We start from the raw sequence: 25,122 nt of genomic DNA, 5'->3' as shown, positions 1-25,122 counted from the left end.
ACGCTGCGCTACTCAGGAATAGCAGCAAATTATACTGATATGCAGTGACATTTTTTGTCTATAGATGGCGCTTTCATCGGCTTTCTCAAGTGAAGGTGGAGCGTTGAGTGAAGGGACGTTGTAGAATACGGGCCTTAATGCCTAGTTCACACTGAAACATCCGCTTTCTACAGCGACCGAAATTCTCCTGCCACCGAAACGCAGCGTTGTTCGCACTAGACGCGCCCCGCGCCGCCGAATATGCCATCTACTACGGGGCGAACGCGGGATGGATACGCTGTCACCCGGTTGTTGTCGCGGCTTGCAAATGCCACTACGCTATCCGGTGGTGTATACTTCGACGATTCTCGTACGCAAGAAGCAAAAAAAAGACAGTGCTGCTCACTTTGCTGGCAAGTGGCTGTCTTGTAATGCACGAAAAGCAGAAAAACCACCGACGCCAGCGGCGTTGGTGGGTTTGTTTTGCTCTGCAAGACCGCAACAAGCTCGGTCATGCCAACAGCAAGCTCGGTCACCTCTTTCACGAAATACGGACGCGAAGTAGGCACAGAGTAGGTTAAACTCCCGTTGGTTTCAACATTCAGTTACGTGCACTGCAGCATAACAAGCGAGTAGGGCTTGGCCGCCATTTTTCGAAATTCCTTGACTAGCGCTCCTATTGGTCCGCGGTGACCGATTCGGCGGCAGACGCCGCAAAAATCGGTCCGAGAGCGATCGGCGCGGAGAGGGCCCTTTCGGTGGAACTCGCCACCGCCGAAGCGGATTCGGAGTACTTTCGGGGCCGGAATGCTCAGTGTGAACGCGGCCTGAACGCTGCCTAAGAGCTGCTTCGCGCGCTCCACTGGTCGCTATAGAGCAGCTTGCTCCACGCCGCGTTGCTCTCACTAGCGCCGCCGCTAAGTCGCGGATTCCAGCGGAAATACTATGCAGACACGGGAAGCGTACGCCACTTCCGTCGCTCTGTGAGCAACCTTGGTTGCGCTTTTAACCGACGGCTGAGGTTGCCGTTGAAATGCACAAAACGGACGCAGCAATAGTTTCCCGAACCGGCTTGTGCATTAAGAACTTACGGTGTCATCACACGCGGAGCTTTCCCGTCTAACGCCAACATATTTCCCTGTGGAAGGTGCCATTATATAGGCAAATGCGTCAGAAGCTGTTGCGAGTTTTCGTGTGGACAGTTTTAAGTGTGAATACACTTTATAAGCGACCCTAAACCATCCACCGCCGTCGGCGGCGTCCGCAGTCTTTTCTCTATCTTTAAAAGAAAGAGGACTTGGCGGGCCGCAGCGCGACGCTCTACCGAATAGGCCACGGACGCGACGCTGATGTCGGTGTCAGTAACGCACCTTATACCCCCTCCCCCTTCGCTCGCTCCTCCGCTCTCCTCGCTCGCTGCAGCTGCGCGCGCACCCCTCTCTCTCGCGCGCCCGCTTCTCTCTCAGTCTCCCGTCGAGAGCGGGTCGTGAGGGGGAGGAAAGTTAAAATCCGTTGGCATTCGCCAGTGAGTTAACGTAAACTCCCCCGTGTGATCAAATTGCGATTCCCAGGAACCATTACACCATAAAGGCACCATAGTGTGATTAAAAAATATAATAGTGCGAATTAATAAATACCCCTCATAGCATCACCCCGTGTATTCGCACTTAACCATGTTCACCCTCGGGGAAATGCTTGGGAGTTTTTAGCGAAAAAAATCGCCAGAGGTGTTAGCCTTGTCTTAGGTAATGGATTCGTTTGGCGATTCATTCGCAGGGCTACATCTATGCCATGGGCGGCTTCACCGGGGAAACGCGCACCATGACGGCCGAACGGTATGACGTAAAGAACAACCGCTGGTCCATGATTGCGAACATGATCCAAGCGCGCAGCGACGCCAGCGCCGGAGCAGCTTGTGGCCGCATCTACATGTAAGGTCGTTTCCGGATTTCAAACTGTTTTGCGGCTTCCGCCGCAGCGGCATGGATGTTAATCTGAAGGTCACAGGTTTGATTCCGGACGTGGCGGTCGCGTATTAATGTAGACGAAATGTTGGATAGTCAGTTAGCGCAGATTGAGGTGCACGTTGAAGAACCGCACGGGGTCGTTCTTACCGGACCTTCCACTGTTACGTGTTACATAAGCATACAGTGGCTCTATAGCGTGAAACTACAACAATTATAATCTATTTTGTGGAGTCTGAAGTGGCAAGGATTAATCACACCAATGACTGGCACCGGTTGCGCGACCATTTGGAATATGCGAACATCAAGCGACACGAAGCGACTGACATATAAAGGGTATGATGTATAGGTTACTTAAACGGGTGTAGGTAAATGTACACGAAAAAAAAAAGACGCCGCGTTAGGTATTTGACAAGCAATAACATGTAACATTGTTTGCCTACTCAAAAGTGAACATGATGTACTACAGTACTGATGGATATGAAACAGGACAATTTAGCGCCAGGTAACGCCAACACTTGCGTTCGCACCATCTTCAGTTCGATCCATATTGGCCGTAATTTCGATTCGAACGCGGAGGTCAGAGCCAACATCATCTTTGGAGATGAGATTCGTCACGACACGAGGTGGCTATCTCGAGCAAAAAGAAAACTGTGTCGTGTTAGGATACGCGAGTACGTACAAGTACGAAAAAATGAACCAAAGCGAACTGACTATTCGGTTGACATGAAAGTATACGCCATCGACCCGCACACCTTACAATGTGTTGCCACTAATCTGCCGAAATATTTCGTGTCATTGATACGATGCTGTCTGGATAGATCATGGTGGCTATCCTTGTGTCTAGTTTGTATATGTTTAGTTTTCATCCTCCTCTAATTAGCGCTGTATAGGTCACCAAAGATTTTTTTGTTACGAATAGCGTTAATTGTGCTGAAGGGACGCCAAAGTTAAACAATAAATTATTGCGGACCGACCAATTTCAGTGTAGGAATTCTAGAACGCTCAATTTCACAACCGCAACTTTATTGATACATTAAAAGATCAATGTCATATGTTTCATCTTTCAGTTTGCTTCCAGTATCTCCCATAGCGACGCCACGCATTTCAACGTATTTTAGTATTTTACTCACGTTGTCTCGACGAAGTATTTCGGATGATCCGTTCAGCTCAATTTTTATGTTCAACGTCAAGTTACAGAGCACAATGATGTGGGCAATGAACAAAAATATCTGCGAGATTGGCTTTTAAATCCGAAGCATTTCTTAGCGAACTTCGGCGACTTTGAGCGTATCTATCTATCTATCTATCTATCTATCTATCTATCTATCTATCTATCTATCTATCTATCTATCTATCTATCTATCTATCTATCTATCTATCTATCTATCTATCTATCTATCTATCTATCTATCTATCTATCTATCTATCTATCTATCTATCTATCTATATCTATCTATCTATCTATCTATCTATCTATCTGTCTGTCTGTCTGTCTGTCTGTCTGTCTGTCTGTCTGTCTGTCTGTCTGTCTGTCTGTCTGTCTGTCTGTCTGTCTGTCCGTCCGTCATGATTTATGTCCGTCATGATTTATGTCCGTCATGATTTATGTCCGTCATGATGTCCGTCATGATTATGTCCGTCATGATTTACGTCATGATCTGTCTGTCCGTCATGTCATGATTTACATTTCATGGTCCTGCAGTTCTTGCGGTGGTTTCGTTCACATGGCATGTTGCAAAACTGGTATGGTATTACATGGTTGCATGGCGAAAACAAGCAACAGACCCTTACATGAAAATCAGGACATGTATCGGGAATTACGTTACCAACAAAAGAAAAAAATTATTTCGTGGGGTACTCGCTGAAATGCTTTTTCTAAATCTATCTGGATAATCGCGACGTGATCGCTTTTTGCATCACAGCACCCCAATACACTTCGTGCCTTGTGAATGTGAATATAGTGCGCCCTTTCTTTCCACATGTCTGGTGGTCACCTAAAATGTTATTTATTTTATTTATTTACTTACAAATACTGCAGGCCCTGTTCGGGCCCAAGCAGGAGTGGGTAACAAATGTCAGTGACAAAACAGAATAATAAAATATAAGAAAAATACAATACTAGGTACGAAAATAAGGAAATTCTCAACATCAGGAAAAATATAAATAATACATAGCAATAATGGCATTCATACCTAAATACAAAAAAATCTCAGCACTAATGAGGAACATAATATATTGCATATTAAAAATAAAGTGTTAGGTCATTGACGAGATGGGCAAACGATTGTGTCGTGTCCGCATTAACGACCTCTTGACGTAACTTGTTCCATAATGAAAGAGCATGAGGGAATAATGAGTACTAATGAACGTTCACATGACTGAATGGTTGTCTAACTGTTTTATTATGATGAATACGGTCAAAGCGCACGGACGGGTTGGTTATGTAGCGATTGTGTGAAATTTCGAAGTGACCATGGTACTATTGATAGATGAACTTTAATCGAGAGACTATTCTACGATGAGCGAGTGTTTTCAGATAAGTGTGTGCCGTCTCCTTGCTAACACATTCATCAAAATCTTGTGGTCGTTATTTGATTGACTGATTGGCCTGTACGTCTTCACTTCACGTAATTTAACTGCGTCTTCAGTTTTTGGAATTATTATAGTATATGAGATAACAGAAAAGAAGACGGCAGAACCTTTATGTCTAAAGCTTCGTTAAAAACCGCTCCTAGGATCGGTGCTAGTTCGTGTTTTAATTCCTTATATAATGCAGCCTTCCCAAATGGAGGGCAATGATTGCTTTTGCCACTTCCAGTTCAGAAATACGTAGTTCTAAACTGTCCTTCCTGCAATCTTACACCTTTGGCATTAATTTTGAAAAACTCATTCTTGAATCCATCTACGTTTACTTCACTTTTATCAAATAGTGTGGTGTAGTACTCATTGAAAGCGTCCTCTATATGTCTCTGTTCACTTGTAACGTTGCCCTTGTATTCAATCTGATGTATAGCGTTCCGCTGAGCGTTTCGTTTTTCGAGACCGAGCTTTCTTTTGGTCAGCTTCTCTCCTGCAGTCATTCTCTCCACCCTTGCCCTTATCTGCGCACCACGATACTTCTCCTCCTGAATTTGTTCCAATTTTTATTTTACTGACCTTATATCATTAATGAATAAGCCATGGGTTTTGCTTTGCTCTGCTAGCAGTTCCTTCAGATTTAAGCGTATGGATTATTTCTTCGTCAATCTTTGCGGGCTTTATTACACTTGAGCGCTCTATAGCTTTCAATTCAATAACCTGTTTAAATAGTTAACATTTCGCTCCGCATTTTTGGTCTCCACTGTCAATGTTTACCAGCACCTCTCGAACACTTTTCATAAATATCTCATCTTCCAAGAGATAAGAATTAAGCTTCCACATGTCGAAGTTAAATACTGGTCTACGTCTGTTTCTTTTGCCAATTACAAACGATACTAAGCAGTGATCACTAAATGACACAGGGAGGACATTGTACTCACTGATAATCGGAACTTATTTCCAGTGACACGTGGGCCCTACCTATAGGCGCGCATGACTGGAGCTTTGATGCGTATACAGTGTTGGTCCTTTACCAATACACTCTGCAACGTCCTCAACGTCTAAGTCATGCATTAGATTCTTTAACGCAACTGTGCTTGAGTCGTTGAAATTGGATGTACATGTTTTATCATCGGCACTGATCACACAATTAAAATCTCCCATCAGGATAACTATGCGATAGCATTCACAATAAACACAAATTTTTTCGAATGTTGCGCACCGTTCATAACCTTTAACAGGTGCATATAAACAAATCACTCGCCAATTTCGACAAAAGAAGGCCAAATCACAAACAAACCTACCGGACGAATAAGACGTGACATTTTGAACAGTGGCCCCCAAAACTATCCCGCACAAAGATCACACACCCTGCCGACCTACCAACTGCATGACTGACGCTGGCACTGTAGCGTCCGGTAAAACGTTGCAGTAGGCATGACGATAGTTATAGTGCGAGAACAAAACGACGACACAGAGACAAGAAGGACACGAAAGACACGAGCCCGGAAGTGCTGGGCTCAAGCAGCCAATAGCGAAATACCGGAAAAGACAGACTACATAGGTGCACGTGACCCCGCCCGAGTCACGTATGCGCAACAAGAAATAACGCAATGTTTATTACGCATGTGCATATAAAGAAGGGCTGCAAGGCAATAATAAACACTTTCCGTTTCATTACACAACAATATATCTTATTTTTAAATTGCATACCGCTCGCTACGCGGTTTTCTTGGTGCGAGTAGACGGCCTCATGCCAGCAACAGTGGAATTCGCTCGCCGAAGCCGTCGCGTGAATGAGGTTTGCCTGCGCTAGCGACTGATCGCGCGAAGCCGATCTACGTCGCGTCGTTTGTCGCTGTCGCGTGCATTTTCGCGCTTATGGGGTTTGGCCTTTATGTCGTGCGTTAGCGTCGCGTAATACCAAGTTTGGTACATGTGAAGCTAGCGAAACGGCCGCGAGCGCATCATCAGTGCGGCATGTTGTCATGTTGTTACATGACACGCATTTCGTGATGATCATGCTTGGATGTGTCATTTACATAATAAATGTCGTCCGTTCGCGTCGCGTAGTACCAAGTTTGGTACATGTGAAGCTAGCGAAACGGCCGGAGCACATCATCAGTGTGGCATGTTGTCATGTTTTACACGACACGCATTCCGTGATGATCATGTATGGATGTGTCATTTACTTATGTCGTCCGTTCGCGTCGCGTAATACCAAGTTTGGTACATGTGAAGCTAGCGAAACGGCCGCGAGCACATCATCAGTGTGGCATGTTGTCATGTTTTACATGACACGCATTCCGTGATGATCATGTTTGGATGTGTCATTTACTTATGTCGTCCGTTCGCGTCGCGTAATACCAAGTTTGGTACATGTGAAGCTAGCGAAACGGCCGCGAGCACATCATCAGTGTGGCATGTTGTCATGTTTTACATGACACGCATTCCGTGATGATCATGTATGGATGTGTCATTTACTTATGTCGTCCGTTCGCGTCGCGTAATACCAAGTTTGGTACATGTGAAGCTAGCGAAACAGCCGCGAGCACATCATCAGTGTGGCATGTTGTCATGTTTTACATGACACACATTTCGTGATGATCATGTTAGGATGTGTAATTTACTTATGCTGTCCGTTCGCGTCGCGTAATACCAGGTTTGGTACATGTGAAGCTAGCGAAACGGCCGCGAGCACATCATCAGTGTGGCATGTTGTCATGTTTTACATGACACGCATTTCGTGATGATCATGTTTGGATGTGTCATTTACTTATGTCGTCCGTTCGCGTCGCGTAATACCAAGTTTGTTACAAGTGAAGCTAGCGAAACAGCCGCGAGCCCATCATCAGTGTGGCATGTTGTCATGTTGTTACATGACACGCATTTCGTGATGATCATGTATGGATGTGTCATTTACTTATGTCGTCCGTTCGCGTCGCGTAATACCAAGTTTGGTACATGTGAAGCTAGCGAAACGGCCGCGAGCACATCATCAGTGTGGCATGTTGTCATGTTTTACATGACACGCATTCCGTGATGATCATGTATGGATGTGTCATTTACTTATGTCGTCCGTTCGCGTCGCGTAATACCAAGTTTGTTACAAGTGAAGCTAGCGAAACAGCCGCGAGCCCATCATCAGTGTGGCATGTTGTCATGTTGTTACATGACACGCATTTCGTGATGATCATGTATGGATGTGTCATTTACTTATGTCGTCCGTTCGCGTCGCGTAATACCAAGTTTGGTACATGTGAAGCTAGCGAAACGGCCGCGAGCACATCATCAGTGTGGCATGTTGTCATGTTTTACATGACACGCATTCCGTGATGATCATGTATGGATGTGTCATTTACTTATGTCGTCCGTTCGCGTCGCGTAATACCAAGTTTGGTACATGTGAAGCTAGCGAAACAGCCGCGAGCACATCATCAGTGTGGCATGTTGTCATGTTTTACATGACACACATTTCGTGATGATCATGTTAGGATGTGTAATTTACTTATGCTGTCCGTTCGCGTCGCGTAATACCAGGTTTGGTACATGTGAAGCTAGCGAAACGGCCGCGAGCGCATCATCAGTGTGGCATGTTGTCATGTTTTACATGACACGCATTTCGTGATGATCATGTTTGGATGTGTCATTTACTTATGTCGTCCGTTCGCGTCGCGTAATACCAAGTTTGTTACAAGTGAAGCTAGCGAAACAGCCGCGAGCCCATCATCAGTGTGGCATGTTGTCATGTTGTTACATGACACGCATTTCGTGATGATCATGCTTGGATGTGTCATTTACATAATAAATGTCGTCCGTTAGCGTCGCGTAGTACCAAGTTTGGTACTTGTGAAGCTAGCGAAACGGCCGCGAGCACATCATCAGTGTGGCATGTTGTCATGTTTTACATGACACGCATTCCGTGATGATGATGTTTGGATGTGTCATTTACATAATAAATGTCGTCCGTTCGCGTCGCGTAGTAGCAAGTTTGGTACATGTGAAGCTAGCGAAACGGCCGCGAGCACATCATCAGTGTGGCATGTTGTCATGTTGTTACATGACACGCATTCCGTGATGATGATGTTTGGATGTGTCATTTACATAATAAATGTCGTCCGTTCGCGTCGCGTAGTAGCAAGTTTGGTACATGTGAAGCTAGCGAAACGGCCGCGAGCACATCATCAGTGTGGCATGTTGTCATGTTGTTACATGACACGCATTCCGTGATGATGATGTTTGGATGTGTCATTTACATAATAAATGTCGTCCGTTCGCGTCGCGTAGTAGCAAGTTTGGTACATGTGAAGCTAGCGAAACGGCCGCGAGCACATCATCAGTGTGGCATGTTGTCATGTTGTTACATGACACGCATTTCGTGATGATCATGCTTGGATGTGTCATTTACATAATAAATGTCGTCCGTTCGCGTCGCGTAGTACCAAGTTTGATACATGTGAAGCTAGCGAAACGGCCGCGAGCACATCATTAGTGTGGCATGTTGTCATGTTTTACATGACACGCATTCCGTGATGATCATGCTTGGATGTGTCATTTACATAATAAATGTCGTCCGTTCGCGTCGCGTAATACCAAGTTTGTTACAAGTGAAGCTAGCGAAACGGCCGCGAGCACATCATCAGTGTGGCATGTTGTCATGTTTTACATGACACGCATTCCGTGATGATGATGTTTGGATGTGTCATTTACATAATAAATGTCGTCCGTTCGCGTCGCGTAGTAGCAAGTTTGGTACATGTGAAGCTAGCGAAACGGCCGCGAGCACATCATCAGTGTGGCATGTTGTCATGTTGTTACATGACACGCATTCCGTGATGATGATGTTTGGATGTGTCATTTACATAATAAATGTCGTCCGTTCGCGTCGCGTAGTAGCAAGTTTGGTACATGTGAAGCTAGCGAAACGGCCGCGAGCACATCATCAGTGTGGCATGTTGTCATGTTGTTACATGACACGCATTCCGTGATGATGATGTTTGGATGTGTCATTTACATAATAAATGTCGTCCGTTCGCGTCGCGTAGTAGCAAGTTTGGTACATGTGAAGCTAGCGAAACGGCCGCGAGCACATCATCAGTGTGGCATGTTGTCATGTTGTTACATGACACGCATTTCGTGATGATCATGCTTGGATGTGTCATTTACATAATAAATGTCGTCCGTTCGCGTCGCGTAGTACCAAGTTTGATACATGTGAAGCTAGCGAAACGGCCGCGAGCACATCATTAGTGTGGCATGTTGTCATGTTTTACATGACACGCATTTCGTGATGATCATGCTTGGATGTGTCATTTACATAATAAATGTCGTCCGTTCGCGTCGCGTAGTACCAAGTTTGGTACATGTGAAGCTAGCGAAACGGCCGCGAGCACATCATCAGTGTGGCATGTTGTCATGTTTTACATGACACGCATTCCGTGATGATCATGTTTGGATGTGTCATTTACTTATGTCGTCCGTTCGCGTCGCGTAATACCAAGTTTGGTACATGTGAAGCTAGCGAAACGGCCGCGAGCACATCATCAGTGTGGCATGTTGTCATGTTTTACATGACACGCATTCCGTGGTGATCATGTTTGGATGTGTCATTTACTTATGTCGTCCGTTCGCGTCGCGTAATACCAAGTTTGGTACATGTGAAGCTAGCGAAACGGCCGCGAGCACATCATCAGTGTGGCATGTTGTCATGTTTTACATGACACGCATTCCGTGATGATCATGTATGGATGTGTCATTTACTTATGTCGTCCGTTCGCGTCGCGTAATACCAAGTTTGGTACATGTGAAGCTAGCGAAACGGCCGCGAGCACATCATCAGTGTGGCATGTTGTCATGTTTTACATGACACGCATTTCGTGATGATCATGTTAGGATGTGTAATTTACTTATGCTGTCCGTTCGCGTCGCGTAATACCAGGTTTGGTACATGCGAAGCTAGCGAAACGGCCGCGAGCGCATCATCAGTGTGGCATGTTGTCATGTTTTACATGACACGCATTTCGTGATGATCATGTTTGGATGTGTCATTTACTTATGTCGTCCGTTCGCATCGCGTAATACGAAGTTTGGTACATCTGAAGCTAGCGAAACGGCCGCGAGCGCATAATGAGCGTAGCATGTAGTCATGTTGTTAGATGACACACACCTCATGTTTATCACGTTTGCACCAGTATCATACCTTCGTCATCCATTCACGTCCCGTAATACCAAAGATGGTATTAGTGAAGGAAGTGAAACGACCGCCAGTGCATCATGAGCTGGGCATGTAGTCATGTTGTTACATGGCATGCATCTCATGATTATCACGTTTGCACCAGCCACATTCCTTCGTCATCCATTCACGTACTGTAATACCAAATTTGGTATATGTGACGCTAGCGAAACGGCCGCGAACGCACCATGAGCATGGCATGTAGTTATGTTGTTGAATGACACGCATGTCATGATTTTCATGTTAGGGTCTGTCGCTTGTGTTCGCCATGCAATCATGCCTTACCATACCAGTTTTTCAACATGCCATGTGAACGAAACCACCGCAAGAGCTGCAGGACCAGGAAAGGTAAATCATGACATTCATGACACACATGTCTTGATTTTCATGTTATGAATAGTCATATATGTTCTTTATAGAGTCATGTAATGTCAAACCAAGTTTGGTATTGATAGCGTTATTGAAACGGCCAGGAGAGCTAAAAGTCGTAGGCGGCTAGATAGATAGATAGATAGATAGATAGATAGATAGATACGCTCAATGTCGCCGAAATTCGCAAAGAAATGCTTCGCATTCATTAACTTCATCTGCTTTGAAATGCATTGAAAGTAACTTCCATGCTTTGCGAACACACTCGTACACTGTATACAAGCTTCACAATACGACATGGACTATTGCACCAATAATGCGTGCTACAAGTGCCTTTTGCCAGTGCGCGTCAGAACACGTGGTTATCATAATCACTTCGTGGTTTACAGCTGGTTACCTACTACTACAGTGATCCCTGCTGCGGTGGTCTAGTGGCTAAGGTACTCGGCTGCTGACCCGCAGGTCGCGGGATCGAATCCCGGCTGCGGCGGCGGCATTTCCGATGGAGGCGGAAATGTTGTCGGCCCGTGTGCTCAGACTTGGGTGCATGTTAAAGAACCCCAGGTGGTCAGAATTTATGGAGCCCTCCGTTACGGCGTCTCTCATAATCATATGGTGGTTTTGGGACGTTAAACCCCAAATATCAATCAATCAAAAAATACTATAGTGAACTAGAAAATTCTAGTTCACTATACACACTATATCACAAGGCACACACACTTCTGCGCCTATTCCCATAATTAAGGCCACACTGTGGGTGCGTAACAAGTTCGAAAAGGTTTCATGCACCAACTGTTTGAAGTACGCACTCGGGGTGAACAGGAGGACATTGCTATCGCGTTCAGCTCTTAGAGTTGAAGCTTTAGGGTCCCCTAATTATTTTCTTTTTGCGTGTATTTTGTCGCTTAACAAGTGTCTTGTAACCGCAAATATGACGTTATTGGTGTCGTGAAAGAGTAATTTACTGACACGCGAAAAAAGAGTTCTTCTCTTGGGTTTTTTTTATTGTGTATCGATGACTCACATCCAATTTCGTTCTACGATACCTGCCCAGTGTGGGTGGCTTCACGGGGCACAGTGTCCTGGACAGCGTCGACTGCTACGACCCCTCGACAGATAGCTGGACCAGGGTTGTCACCATGTCCACCCCACGCAGTGGCGCCCAGGTGGTCGTCCACAAGGACACCCTGTACATCATCGGCGGGTGCAACGGGAGGGCGCGACTTTCAAGCAGTAAGTTTCTTCATTCGCCGCGCCGCAGTAGTTTAGTGGCTAAGGTACTCGGCTGCTGACCAGCAGGTTGTGGGAGTCCCGGCTGCGGCGGCTGCATTTCCGATGGAGGCGGAAATGTTGTAGGCCCGTGTGCTCAGATTTGGGTGCACGTTAAAGAATTCCAGGAGGTCGAAATTCCCGGAGCCCTCCACTACGGCGTCGCTCATAATCATATGGTGGTTCTGGGACGTTAAAACCAACGTATCAATCAAATCAAGTTTCTTTATTCGCAATTTTGCTCGGTTTAATAAAGGTTGCAATAGCAGTAGCACGTGTTGCTTCCCAAGAAAGTTCCGGTCACTTTAATTATCGCTCTCCAACACTGAAGCAGAAATATTTTTTTTTGTATGTTGTGACAACTGTACGAAAGAAAAAAAAACTTTTTTTTGAATTTTAGATAAAAGGAAGGCGCCTGAAGTGAAGAGCTGTGTTTTTTGTAAATTTGTGTAAAACCTAGAGAAAGATATGTTAGAAATATTTGGTCAATCATAGGGAGAAAAGTGTTGAGTCTAAGTGGGCTACTCTCCACCAAGCCTCTCAGCGCACCAAACTCTAAGCCATTTATTACCTTACCAGTTGGTATCTTTTGCGCATTTTGAAAATGTCATAATTTTAGCGGGACGGCTGAGTGCTCTCCCATAGTTAAGTACTAAGTACTCGAAATCGTTAAACATGTTAAGTGCGAATGCACTTTATAAGCGACCCTGAATCCGCCATCCGCGGTGCGCTTCCTCCTGTCTCCTAGCAACGGCGCGAGGAGCGGAGAGGAGCGTCTGTAGCAACGGCGTGGCGACGTCACACACCACGTGATTGCGCGCGCGCCGCCCTCCGCTTTGTGGCTGTGCGGGCGCGCCCGCGCAGCCACGACTTGCTCGAGATCGGCAAGTCGTCATAGGTATGGATCCATCGCAGGCATCAACCTCGACTGCGATACCTCCAACAACGAGTACAACGCAATCGAATGCGAGCGTTGCACGCGTCGTTGAAGATGTCGCGCCGGTTGAAGACAAGGCAGCGCGGCGAAGAGCCCGTGATGCCAAGCGCAATCGGGCGAAGCGGGCCGCGGACATAAACGTCATTATAGTGCGAATTTACTCTCACATATACGCCTAAACTCACCAAGATTTCCCGAGAGGGTCTAATGCTTCCTGGGAATCGCAATGTGATCAAGCGGGGGAGTTTACGTTAACTCACTGGTGAATGCCAACGGATTTTAACTCCACTCCCCCTCATAGCATCACCCCGTGCATTCGCACTTGACCATGTTCACCCTCGGGGAATTGATTGGGAGTTTTTTTCTGAACACATCTCATGCTTTGGTTGTCCTGGTAAGTCTACCACCAAGTTTATGTATACGGTGGAATATAGTACGTGCACGTACCCATTTCCTGTAGTGTCAATTGTGAGTTATGTGCATTTGTTATTATGTTGATCTGACTTCTGCTGCTCGCTCTATGTGAAAATGTTAGTTTTTGTGTTGTGGTGATGTGATGTACAATCGTGAAAATGTGAATGTACTTCTGAATACTGATTGGGCACGCATAATTTATGCGCTGTGCACAGCGTAAACAATTTTTTTTCTAAACAAGCCGGAAGCCTTAAGTTGCTATGGCAGTGCTCAGATTCGAGAAAGCATCGTCGACAGCCTACGCAGGCAGCTTAGGCAACAGGACCGAGCCCCAGGCGTCCGATTAATGGGTTATGTCTGAATGACGTCAGCGCGACATGACGCTACCTCGCGTTGACAAGAGAAAGTAAATAAGAAACCAAGAATAACTGTTATTTGTTTAGCTTACTTTGTGTTCAAGTCTGCGAAAAAAAAATTACCGTAAGTTAGCTATATTGTTTGCTTGAAGACAGACGACCACACCGGAGAGATCCGAACTGTCTGGGCATTTTGCTTAGTTGCATCCCTTTTGGACAGCAGAGCAGCCTACATTGTTTTCATCTCCCATGCCGTCTTACTGAGCTGTCTTGTTTTGCCCATCACGTGAAAAATGTAATGTGACTTCAGATGACCGCTGCTCTCTTAGCTTTTGGGAGACTTTCGCGAGACATTGCGAGAACATAAGTGGCTTCAGACGTAACAAGAGATATCAGAATATGGACAAATTATAAGAGGAAAAAAGAAAGGAATAAGCAGGGTGACGAACTTCAAGTGCAGCAGCTAAGGTTTAGCGCCTTGTCCCGTCTGCTTTCTTCACCTTGTACTTTGTACGTTACTTCAGACGTAATTACAGAATTAGCTGCAGTTATGTTTCAAGTTATTTCGCAATAGCAAGGCCATCTCGCATCTTTAAGAGACCATGAAACGTTGACCAAACAATGACGCCCTATCGTGACATCGTCATGTGACACCGTCTTTACGTTACAGGTCACGGAAATTTGCGGCATCGTGTTTTCGTTACCACAACACATTGTCGCTCGGTAAGAGGTAGGCCGATCACGGAGGACATGCAAAAGCAGGCTAGGTGTAGAAAGCTTGCAATGCCTCTGATCTCGGAGGCAGTGTGAAACCACGTCTGGGGCACAAAACTTTGGCTGAGAGAAACGGTCGCCGAGAGAAGAATGACCAATAAAACCAACCAAGAAGAAAGACAATATGGCTTTTGCCGTCGTAAATGAATGCGTATAAGGGATCGTCTCAGCTTTCGATTTGTTCGTTTGCTCTCTATATGCATAGTCGTCATTGGATATGAAGGCTGCATGCTTGTACACCTCTAAGTCCAACCAGGCCCATCATGGGAGAAATCTTTCTAGGTTGCCACAACTGTCTTTTGCCGCTGAATGAATGACGTAATGAAGAGATCATATAATGCCACGTGTCTACTCACAGGGAACAGATGTCCCCATGCGTCGCGGCATTGAGCGTTTTTTTTTCTTAGAACGTATTGACGGTCAATACGATTTTATTTTTTCATTTTCTTGAGCTGCCTTCTGCAGTTTTTGTAAGGTTTCGGAGCTTTGCACAGTAATCCTGAGCCACCGAGATCATTGAAAGAAAAAAAAAAAAGCCTCCAAGATTGATTGGCAAAAGCATAGACATCATCGTGGGAAGCGTGGCGTTGATTGGTGGGCGCTATTCCATGTCCGGGGACATGACTTCTTAAGCAAGTCACGGTGCAACAATCTGCTCAGTAGCATTCAAAACTCGCGCCTTCGTCACCCAGTGTCTTCTTTACGCATGCTCTTGGGGGGAGGAGTCGAAGTCAGCATTAGCGGCTGGCTGGCAAACAAAACGAAACGATGGCAAACAGATCTCACAGCAGTCGGGTGCTCAGGCCTAACTACTCCATGTTTTGAAATAATCTTTTTTGTTTGCATAAAAGGTAGTACAAAATTAAATAACGAAACACCCGAAAGCCACGGTATAAATTTATCAGCAGTGTATTTCTGTTTAGAAAAAGCTTATTTACACTATGTACAAAAAAAAAGGGTTTCATAAAATTCCAGTTAATGGGTACATACACTTCGGTACATCTATGTACCACGACAGACATAACTACGTTGCAATTAAGACACCACTGCTCTAATATGCATGACAAAGTTGTCATACTAGTACACACGCACTCAATGCGATCTCATGATACAGTGAATGGTGTAACGATACAATATATGCAATGAAACACAACTGGTTACAAACGAAATTACGAATAACTACTCTACAGGAACTGCTTAGCACCACGTTGGTCGAAAAATGACTTGTACCATTTCAGTGCCTTCAACGTTGAAGTAAGGGCGTGACCACTGCCGCTAAAACTCGTGCTCCCCGAGCACTTCTGAACCGTTGGAAGGGTCAGCGACTGAACCGAAGACTGAGGAAGAAGATAGCTGAGGTAAGCAGATCAGTGGAGGAATATTGTCGCGCACTATCCAGGCAGCAATGGGACGAAATTTGGAACTCCGTCGATGGTCAGAGGCGCAATGGCAAGACATGGAATATGGTAAAACATCATCTCAACGAAAACACCATGAAAACAAATCAAAAGCATGTTATCGCTCGAATTTTGCATAAAGGGATAGGGTGCTCTACAGAACAGCAAGTTGTGCAGCGGCTCGTGCTTAAGTACCGCCCAGTCAAAAGAGGATCGGCACCACCAAGTAGACAGTACCAGGGCCCGCCCAATCCAGGTCTTGAAGGCGACTTTAACATCGAGGAGATCAGAACAGCCTTGCATGATCTCAATGGCAGGTAGACCCCTGGCCGGGACAGTATATCAAACAATGCCCTTCATAACCTTGATGACGATTCAATTGACACCCTGTAGGATATGATCAATGCAGCATGGAGAGAAGGCAGGGTGCCAGAGCAGTGAAAACTGGCCAGCACAATCCTTATTCCTAAGCCAGGAAAGTCCCTAACTTGGACAACATGAGGCCAATATCCTTGACATCATGTGTCGGCAAAGTTGCAGAACATGCTACACTGCACAGGATAAACAAGTACTTGAAAGATAACGACATAAATACACACAACATGGTTGGATTCAGGGCAGGGCTATCAACACAAAACGCAATGAAGCTTATGAAACGCCAGGTCATCGACAATGAAACCAGAGACGTAAGAGCCATTCTGTGCCTATATCCAGAAAAAGCGTTTGACAACATCTACCACTAATTCATACTCGAAGCAATTTTCAAGCTTGGTCTGGGGAAAGCCTTCCATGACTACGTATGGTCCTTTCTTACAGATCGGAAAGCCGTGACGAAGATTGCATATATTGAGACAGCAGATATCAAACTAGAAGCAAGGGGCACACCGCAAGCCGCAAGGGTCAGTGATTTTACCAATACTGTTCAACATTGCCATGATTCGACTGTCAAAGAAATGATCGAGCATCGAAGGATTGAAGCACAGCATCTACACAGATGACATTGCCATGTGGTGCACAGGTGGAAGTGAGGGGCAGATTGAGAGCGCCCTGCAAGAGGTGATTGACACCGTAGAAGAGTACCTTAGTTTTTCTGGGCTCAAGTGCTCCTCGAGTAGGTCAGAACTTTTACTGTATCAGACTACACGCCGGTGACCGAAGCCCAGGGGATGGAAGCCGTTAAACCAGATAGGCATCCACCTTCGTACAAATCAAGGGGATGCCATCCATCGGGTCGACTCCATCAAAGTCCTGGGCATGCTGATATAGTCTACCGGTGCTAACAGCAAATCTATAGCCAAGTTATCTTAGAAAACAGAAGTGCGGTGCACCTCATACACAGAATGGCCAATAAAAGAAATGGGATCAAGGAAGACAACCTCATCAGGTTGATGCATGTGTTTGTGTAAGCCACTTCACGTACGAGGCAGCAATGCACGACTGGTTTAGAGCAGAGTCCGAGACACTGAATGTGCTCCTCAAGAAAGTTATCAAGAACGTACTGGGCCTACCCATACGTTCGAGCACCGAGTGTCTACTTGAGCTTGTCATACAACACGCTCGAAGAAATAGCAGAAGCCCAAGAGAGAGCACAGTTTGCAAGGTTCTCTACAACAAGGTCGGGGAGAATGATCCTGCAGGAGCTGGGCCAACACCCAATCACAATTCTCCGACAACATCTAATATCTCCGACAACATCAGGGAGAATATCACGGTATCTGCTATACCACGAAACATGCATTCAGAACACAACATCGGAAGAAGAGTAGCGAGGGCCAGGACTGTACTTCGTCAAGTCTCAAACGAGGAACGAGGGGTCGTATTTGTTGACGCGGCTTCCTACGCCAATGGGAAAGCTTTTGTGGCAGTGGTGGTCGATGGGGCTGGCCATGTCGTCAACTCAGCGACGGTCAGGATGAAAGACCCAATCATTGCGGAACGGGTGGCCATCGCTTTAGCACTCAAGATGGAGAACATTGAAGTCGTCTACAGGAATTTCATGGCAGCACTACGGGCCTTCGCAAAGGGGATGGTCTCAAAACAAACGCTGAAAATACAACATGGCAACGGCATGTTGTAGTTCAGCGTTTGTTTTGAAAATACAACATGGCAAGAACATAACGCATCATCTTCTGAGTTGGTTCGCAGCTCACCTTGGACAAATCAACGACTCCCCTCCCAATCTCAATGAAGTAGCACACCAGGCGGCGCAAGACCTCTCCAACCGCGCCTCCCCGGGGATGCGTTCTACCGGAGAAGGGGATAACCGGGAAATTCTTACAACATATAGCGAGCTCACTAAATATTTTTACCTGTCTAGAAGGATTTTCCCTCCACCTCACAAAAAATTAACTCGGCCGCAAGAACTTACCCTAAGACTTTTGCAAACGCGCATGTACCCTACTTTGAAAATGTTACACATCATCTACCCTAACCTATACCCAAGTAATCTTGCCCACAATGTGGGGAAATAGCTTCATTAGAACACATGCTCTGGCAGTGCACCAAATTCGCTCATTTATCGCACATCACCTCTGCCAGATGGGAGGCGGCAATCCGCAGCTCGTCTTTGGCAGATCAGCTCTGGGCTGTCCACCAAGCCCGCGAGGCGGCTGAGGAGCTTGGCATCTCAGTACCCACGTGGGAGCTGCCCGCTACACAGTGATCTGTGTTTTGGAGGACCAAATAAAAGTTTATCAAAAGAGAAATGCAGAAATCTCGGCCTATAGTACCGGCCACAGCAACGCCATCACATCGGTTTTGTGAATGGCTGAACAGCCCCGCAACTGTTAACAGAGCCGATAAGCACCCCGCGGAAACCGGCCCATGAACACAATTGACATTTGTGACATTTACTTCACGTAAGGTTGCCTCGCATTAGAGACAGCAAGCCTGAAGGGCGGAGCTGGGTGGCCAAGCTTCTTTCTCTTTATTTACTTCTTGCTGCATCCATCCTTGTTTTTATTTTTATTTTCCCCCTTTTTGTTTTAGTTTTTCTGTCTTCTTTTATTGTTATTTGATTATTTTTGATATATTTCTTTTTTTGTCGCTTTTTAGGTCTATATCTCGTTCTCGTTTTGCATTTCTATCCGTTTCTCTCTATTTCTCTATTTCTCTTTCTTTCCACAACTTTCTTCGTTGCTCAATGTCTGTCTCTGTCCTTTCTTTTTCTTGCGTTCCTTCCCTTTCTTTCGTCTTTCTTTCTATCTTGCGCTTTCTTTCTCCGTCTCTCTCTGTACTCGTTCTTTCGGCCATCACACTTTAGAAATGAAGCGAAAACGAAAATGCCGGAGTGGCCGGAAAAACCACGTCTGTGCGCGTCGAAATGTTCACATTCGTTCTGCCCCTCGCACATGCTGCCGCCGCCTTCGCCACTCTGAGAACTCGTTCGATTTGGCCCGTTTTCTGAGCATTATCGCTTCTCGGCCTTTTGGCTAAGATCAAAGTGTATCTGAGCATTAAATTTCGCACCGAGTTTCAACTGTTCACGCAAAGTGCTGAAAAGAAACAGCTCGTACATTTTCAAGCGTTGTTTCGGGAGCAGAAACGTCACGAGTGAACGCAACGGCAGCGCATTCAGTAGCGATAAGGACGTATATACGACGAGTTTACGAGCATGGTATGAGAGACTTAAGTGTGTGTTAAGAAACTCTCTCTCAGACATGCCGGGCTTTCGTAAGGCGCGAGCTATAAGCACTTCCGTTTCACGGCTAACTCTTGAGACTTCTCACATTCACGCCTTTCAGTGGAACAGCTCGACGCCCGGAGAGGCCGTTTCTCGGAATCACCCAGCATGCCGAGCGCTAGGAGCAACTTCGCCGCCGCGGTTCTCGAAGGCTGCATCTACGTCATCGGCGGCTTCAACGGTAAGGCTGGTCAGTGAGTGCGTGGAATTATACTGCCATAAACAAATATGTATGTAAAAACCTCAACATCCTCTTCAGACCCTTTGACCTCCTACAGCAGTGGTCTCAAGCACGGACCCGTTCATCAGTTCTCGTCCGACATTCATTTCGTGACTTTGTGACTGTTCGTGGTATTGCTAAAGGGCGCTCGCATTATGTTCTTGCCTATCGTGATTAGTAACGCCTTGTGCAGTTAAGCTACGCATATGCGACTGGTCTTACACATTTGTTTCGTCAGACCACCATGCGGTCACCTTGCATTCAAACATAGCCGCGGAACGAAAAACTTTATGCCTGGGAATCGGTGTCCAGGTTGTAGTGATTGTGTAGATAGGCATCCATTATGCTTCTCGAAAGCTGACCTCAAATGCCCTTTAGAAATGATCCCTATGTCAGATATGGGAAAGGCGTTCTTTCATGGGGCACCATGCAGCTAACAATTTGTTCAAGCTTTGTCTTACTAAATTAGGTGACTGCGGCCTGACAGGTGATGTGAGTTTGATACTCTTGCTCTACAGGAACATCGTTCCTCAAGCTTTGGCAGAAAGCTGATTAAAATAGGAGCAACACATGAAAGGAGAGTCTACAAATGGGTGCTCTATGGCCGATAAAGGGTCTCAGCAACAACATCTGAAAATACTATACTTTCGCGATGTCTCGCATCTTTGCGGCAGTGTGCTCAGATTTGGATGCACGAACCCCTGGTGGTTCAAATTTCCTTAGCCCTCCATTATGGCGACTCTCATAATCACGTGACGGTCTTGGGTTGCTAAACCCCACATATCAATCAAATCAAATCATCTTTGTGGCACAATCCGTGACGTCAGCTGTTTGTTCTTGTGACGTCGGGATGAAATAAACTCTCGATTGGTCAATGTACGGCAGAAATCTGCTACGAATCGTCGACTGTGCTTTGCAATGCAATCGCATGCCCTGTCTGCCTTGTTTCACATTACTATGTTGCGTTATCAACGGATTGCACTTCGTCGTCTGTGTTTGCGACTGGGGCAAGAGGAGATGGCAGCGCGCAGTTGAAAAGTGTGAAATCCTGACTGGATAAACGCGCAGGGCTGATATGCCGCGTGTTTTCTGAAGAGATAAGGGGAGAGGAGGAGACAGTGCTTGTAGAGAGGCTTGTGAAGGTGCGAAAGAAGCTGCTGTCTCAGCTTTGAACTCGGTGCTGCTTAGGGGCCCTTTAAGGAAGGCGAAATGCGGGGCGTAGCTAACGCTGTAGTGATGCAAGGCTGAAGACACGGCAGAGCTGATGGGCACCGAGGCGGTCCTGCAGCGTTTCGAGGTTTTGCCAAAGTTGTGAATCGTCGATTCGCGTGTGAATTTTTCGCGTCTTGGCAACGCATATCGACGCGGTCTTTCGCGGCAGCTCTTTGCGTGGCTCTGCAGCGACATCACGTCGAGCATATAGCCACTGTAAACTCGTCTTTTCGGATCCCGTCAAGAATGGCCCGGCAAACACAGCTGGTCGTCTTGTCGTGACTCGCGGAGCTAAGCCGTTGCGCGGGTAGATGGAGCCAAGCGCAGGTACTCCGCCATGACGTCGTGGTACATGCTCAGTCACGCGTAGCTAGCAGGAGCTTGGCTCGACGGAGCCGCTTCTGTGATCGCGAAGCAGGGGTGAAGCTATAGATACGCACAGCTATTGCACCGGTTGCTAGGCAACGCGTGGTGACGTCACCCCTTTCGCGACGGATGACGAACGCTTGGCTTAAGCAGCTCCGTAATGATATGGAAATACTGGGTCCAGGCATGCACTGCGCCAAGCCTCGGTCACCTTCCATTTTCTCGATAAGGTAAGAGTTGCTCTCTCTTTTTTTATTTTCCAGCGATAACACCAGATTGGGCTTGTGCGAATCAGGAGTGAACGGTGATTGCTCCTAAAAGGATGATCCGGTTTTCTTCCTGTCTCCTGAACAGGCACGGCGACTATAAAGATCGTTGAGAAGTACAACATCGCCGAGCGCAAGTGGTACACGGCGCCACCTATCGGCAACAACTGCAGCGCGTCGGTCGCCTGCGTCGTTCCGGACTTAGCCAATCCAGGTTAGTGTCTCGTGAACTTCGAAGCGTTCAACCCCTCGAGCCGCTTTGCACGCAGCTGTATTCACTTTTTGTTTTTAAAGGCACGTGTGATTGGATCGTGGTGGGAACAAAAAAAGTCGGAGCTTTTCCGTAAAAGCGAAGCAATGAATGCGATTCCAACAAATTGGAAGGTCACGCGCAGAATACAAAGCAGATCGAAACCAAGGAAGATTAAAGTAGAATTGCTGGAGCTCCCGCAATGCCTTGCCAGCAGAAGTGAAGCCACCTTTTGCCACTGCCAAGATGGCGGAAACATGCTCTTTTCTGATAGTGCCCACCTATAAAGATCAAGTGGCTTTGATATGGTATGTAAATGCTACGTTAGTTCTATATTAAAGGATAGTTGTTCCCGACGAAATAACACACAGACACGAGTATGGATGACTGAATCTTCAAAGTACTTTGCCTCCAATTAGAGGCTCACTAAGGAAAACTAGTAACTGTAAGATGCAGTTGGAGCACTATGTGACCCGAAAAAGTTCCCACAAGGAACTCGCTGGGCGTGCGAAAAAAAACGCTTCGTTTTCAATCGCTGAACGGTGATACTTTATCATGCCCCTAGTAATATGGCTGCCACAGCCGCCATCTTGCCAGAGGAAGGGCTTCACTCTTGGGCAGTCACTTCAACTCCAGCATTTTTTTTTATCCTCCTTCATCGAAACATGGCCCGCGTTTCTCACGCGCAAATGACGCACGAAACGTACTCACAGGTACAGATGCACGCGAATAAGCGTCTCAGTTGTTACTTCGCTGCGTCTGAAAAGCGTGCGCTTTTTGCAAACGAATACCGCAATGATTGCAGTGACCTTTGTGCGCCCGGTAACTAAAGCAGAATCGTTTCATTTAAGCCCGAGGCCAGCCAAGACGTACGATTCTCCCCTCCCCACGTGATAAAGGCGCGCGAGGGAGCGTCGCCCCCCCCCCCCCTTGCTCTAAGCGGGGCAAAGTACGTGTGAAAAATTAGAGCGTGCCCCCCCCCCCCCCCCCCCCTCGATGTGGCGAGGCTAGAGTTACTGCATGTGCTACCTTTAGGTAGCAGAGTTGCGCCACCGTCTTCCGGGTGCCGCTCACTCCGCCTACAGGAGGTCAGCGCCCCTATTCGCTGAGCGCCATCACGTGGTCATAGGTGGTTCATTTGCACTGCGGAGAAGTCAACGCTACGCAGATTCTGGGCAGATCGGGCGGGGTTGGCAACGGCTGTTGTTATTCCCACCGGGCTTCTTCGCTAATGTAGCCATGTTGCCTGATGGTCAATAGAAATACGGCAGCAAATGCATTCTGCTTTGAATCGTACTATGTAGAGCACATGTGAGTAGACGAGGGTGCAGCGGGTGTTGCTATAGAAAGATTAGTGTTCAGTCGGAAGGAATAAACACTTGCCCATGGTCGTCGGCAGTGTTTTCTCTTGGGAATGCAAACCATTGCTGCATCGCGGCTTAGGGAGAACGAGAGCACTGTTCTGGCTTAGGTGAGATTAAGTGCTGTTGTGGCTTAAGGGGGGCAAGTGCCCCTTTTCCACTTCTCTACTGACGCCCGTGCGCTTCCCCTTTTTCTAATTTATCCACGACACTTCAAAACTTCCTCTATATATATTAACCACAGGTGCGGTAGTGAATACGTCCTGCATACGTCCAAATTGGTCTGGCGGCTAAAACGCTAAAAATAAATGGAAAATTAAAGCTAGAGCTATTTGAATCGGCAAGGTGTTGCTGCCAGTGCGTGAATTGAATGCAGCTTTCAAACCTTAGGCGAAAAAGATGTTGAACAGGACAGGGTTGTTGAACAACGATTCACATCCATTGCCGTGAGCCGCGATTGTAATACGAGCGTAATACGAGAGCCGCGCGTGACGCGGGCGTCGCACGGCCACTCTCGATCGCTATCAAGCTTGATCTAGTTGAAGACTACAAAGCTTTAACTACTTAACTCACACAGTTAACGAATGAACCCAACACGATGAAAATATTCTATCCCTAAGTGGCTCGATAGTGATCAAGAGTGAAAAATTGTTTTATATAGGCAAATGGGAAAAACAGTGCAAATGAAGCCGAAGCTAATGTGTGACCTACCTTAAATATACATATGTATCACTAGTTCAACAAGCTGACGCACTTTTTTCATTATTGCATACCAAAAACGGAAACATAAAATCAAGACTTCCAGGCGTGACAAGAGCAACTGAGTTTTTCTCGTACCTTCATAATGATTAGAAAGAAAAGAAAGCGAAGAAAATAAATAAAGCAACGCTGGTACTATGAAGTGCAAGCGCTGCTCCTACGCGGGGGGTGAGTGGCTTTCCCGCAAAACCTTTGAACCCAAGATGTTGTACCTAGGCGCAACTCTGCTACCTAAAGGTAGCAGAGTTGCGTATATACAGTAACTCTAGGCGAGGCACGCGCTCATTGCGCCATCTTGCTGCTAATGCTGAAAACATGGTAATTCCCCTTTAGTCGCGTCAGTAGAGGTAAGTGGTAGATATGAATAATTTGCCGTTTGAACGTTGAAGGACGTGCTCTTTGGTGGCTCAGCGGTTAACGCCTCACATACACGAAACAGAGGTCGCACGTCGTTTGATTCCGTGCGCCGGAGTGATGTCTCTTATGTTTTCACACACACACACACACACACACACACACACACACACACACACATACACACACTCACACACACACACACACACACACATACATATATATATATATATATATATATATATATATATATAGGCAGGCATGGTGGTTGGGTGGCCGTGGCGTTGCATATAGTCCAGTAGGTCCTCCGTGAGCGGTCACAACGTGGTTTATTTCGACGTTTCGGCCTAGAGTCTGGCCTTCATCAGGCCAGACTCTAGG

The 25,122-nt window shown here is 46.4% G+C and overlaps 1 protein-coding gene across 1 annotated transcript; it reads left to right on the top strand.

The window, feature by feature from the left end:
• Positions 1-1,755: 1,755 nt before the first annotated feature.
• Positions 1,756-22,231, top strand: LOC142795899 (uncharacterized; the record flags this gene model as incomplete). The annotated part of the gene is made up of 4 exons (XM_075886157.1): positions 1,756-1,910; positions 12,179-12,357; positions 20,015-20,143; positions 22,106-22,231. Coding segments are annotated over 4 exons (589 nt in total), but the record flags the coding sequence as incomplete, so codon positions are not given.
• Between the last annotated feature and the right edge of the window lie 2,891 nt (positions 22,232-25,122).

Source organism: Rhipicephalus microplus, unplaced genomic scaffold (genome assembly GCF_043290135.1).
Source record: "Rhipicephalus microplus isolate Deutch F79 unplaced genomic scaffold, USDA_Rmic scaffold_939, whole genome shotgun sequence".
In the NCBI taxonomy this organism is placed as follows: domain Eukaryota; kingdom Metazoa; phylum Arthropoda; class Arachnida; order Ixodida; family Ixodidae; genus Rhipicephalus; species Rhipicephalus microplus.
Note: the sequence above shows the minus strand (reverse complement) of the source record. Positions and strands in the feature narration are given on the sequence as shown.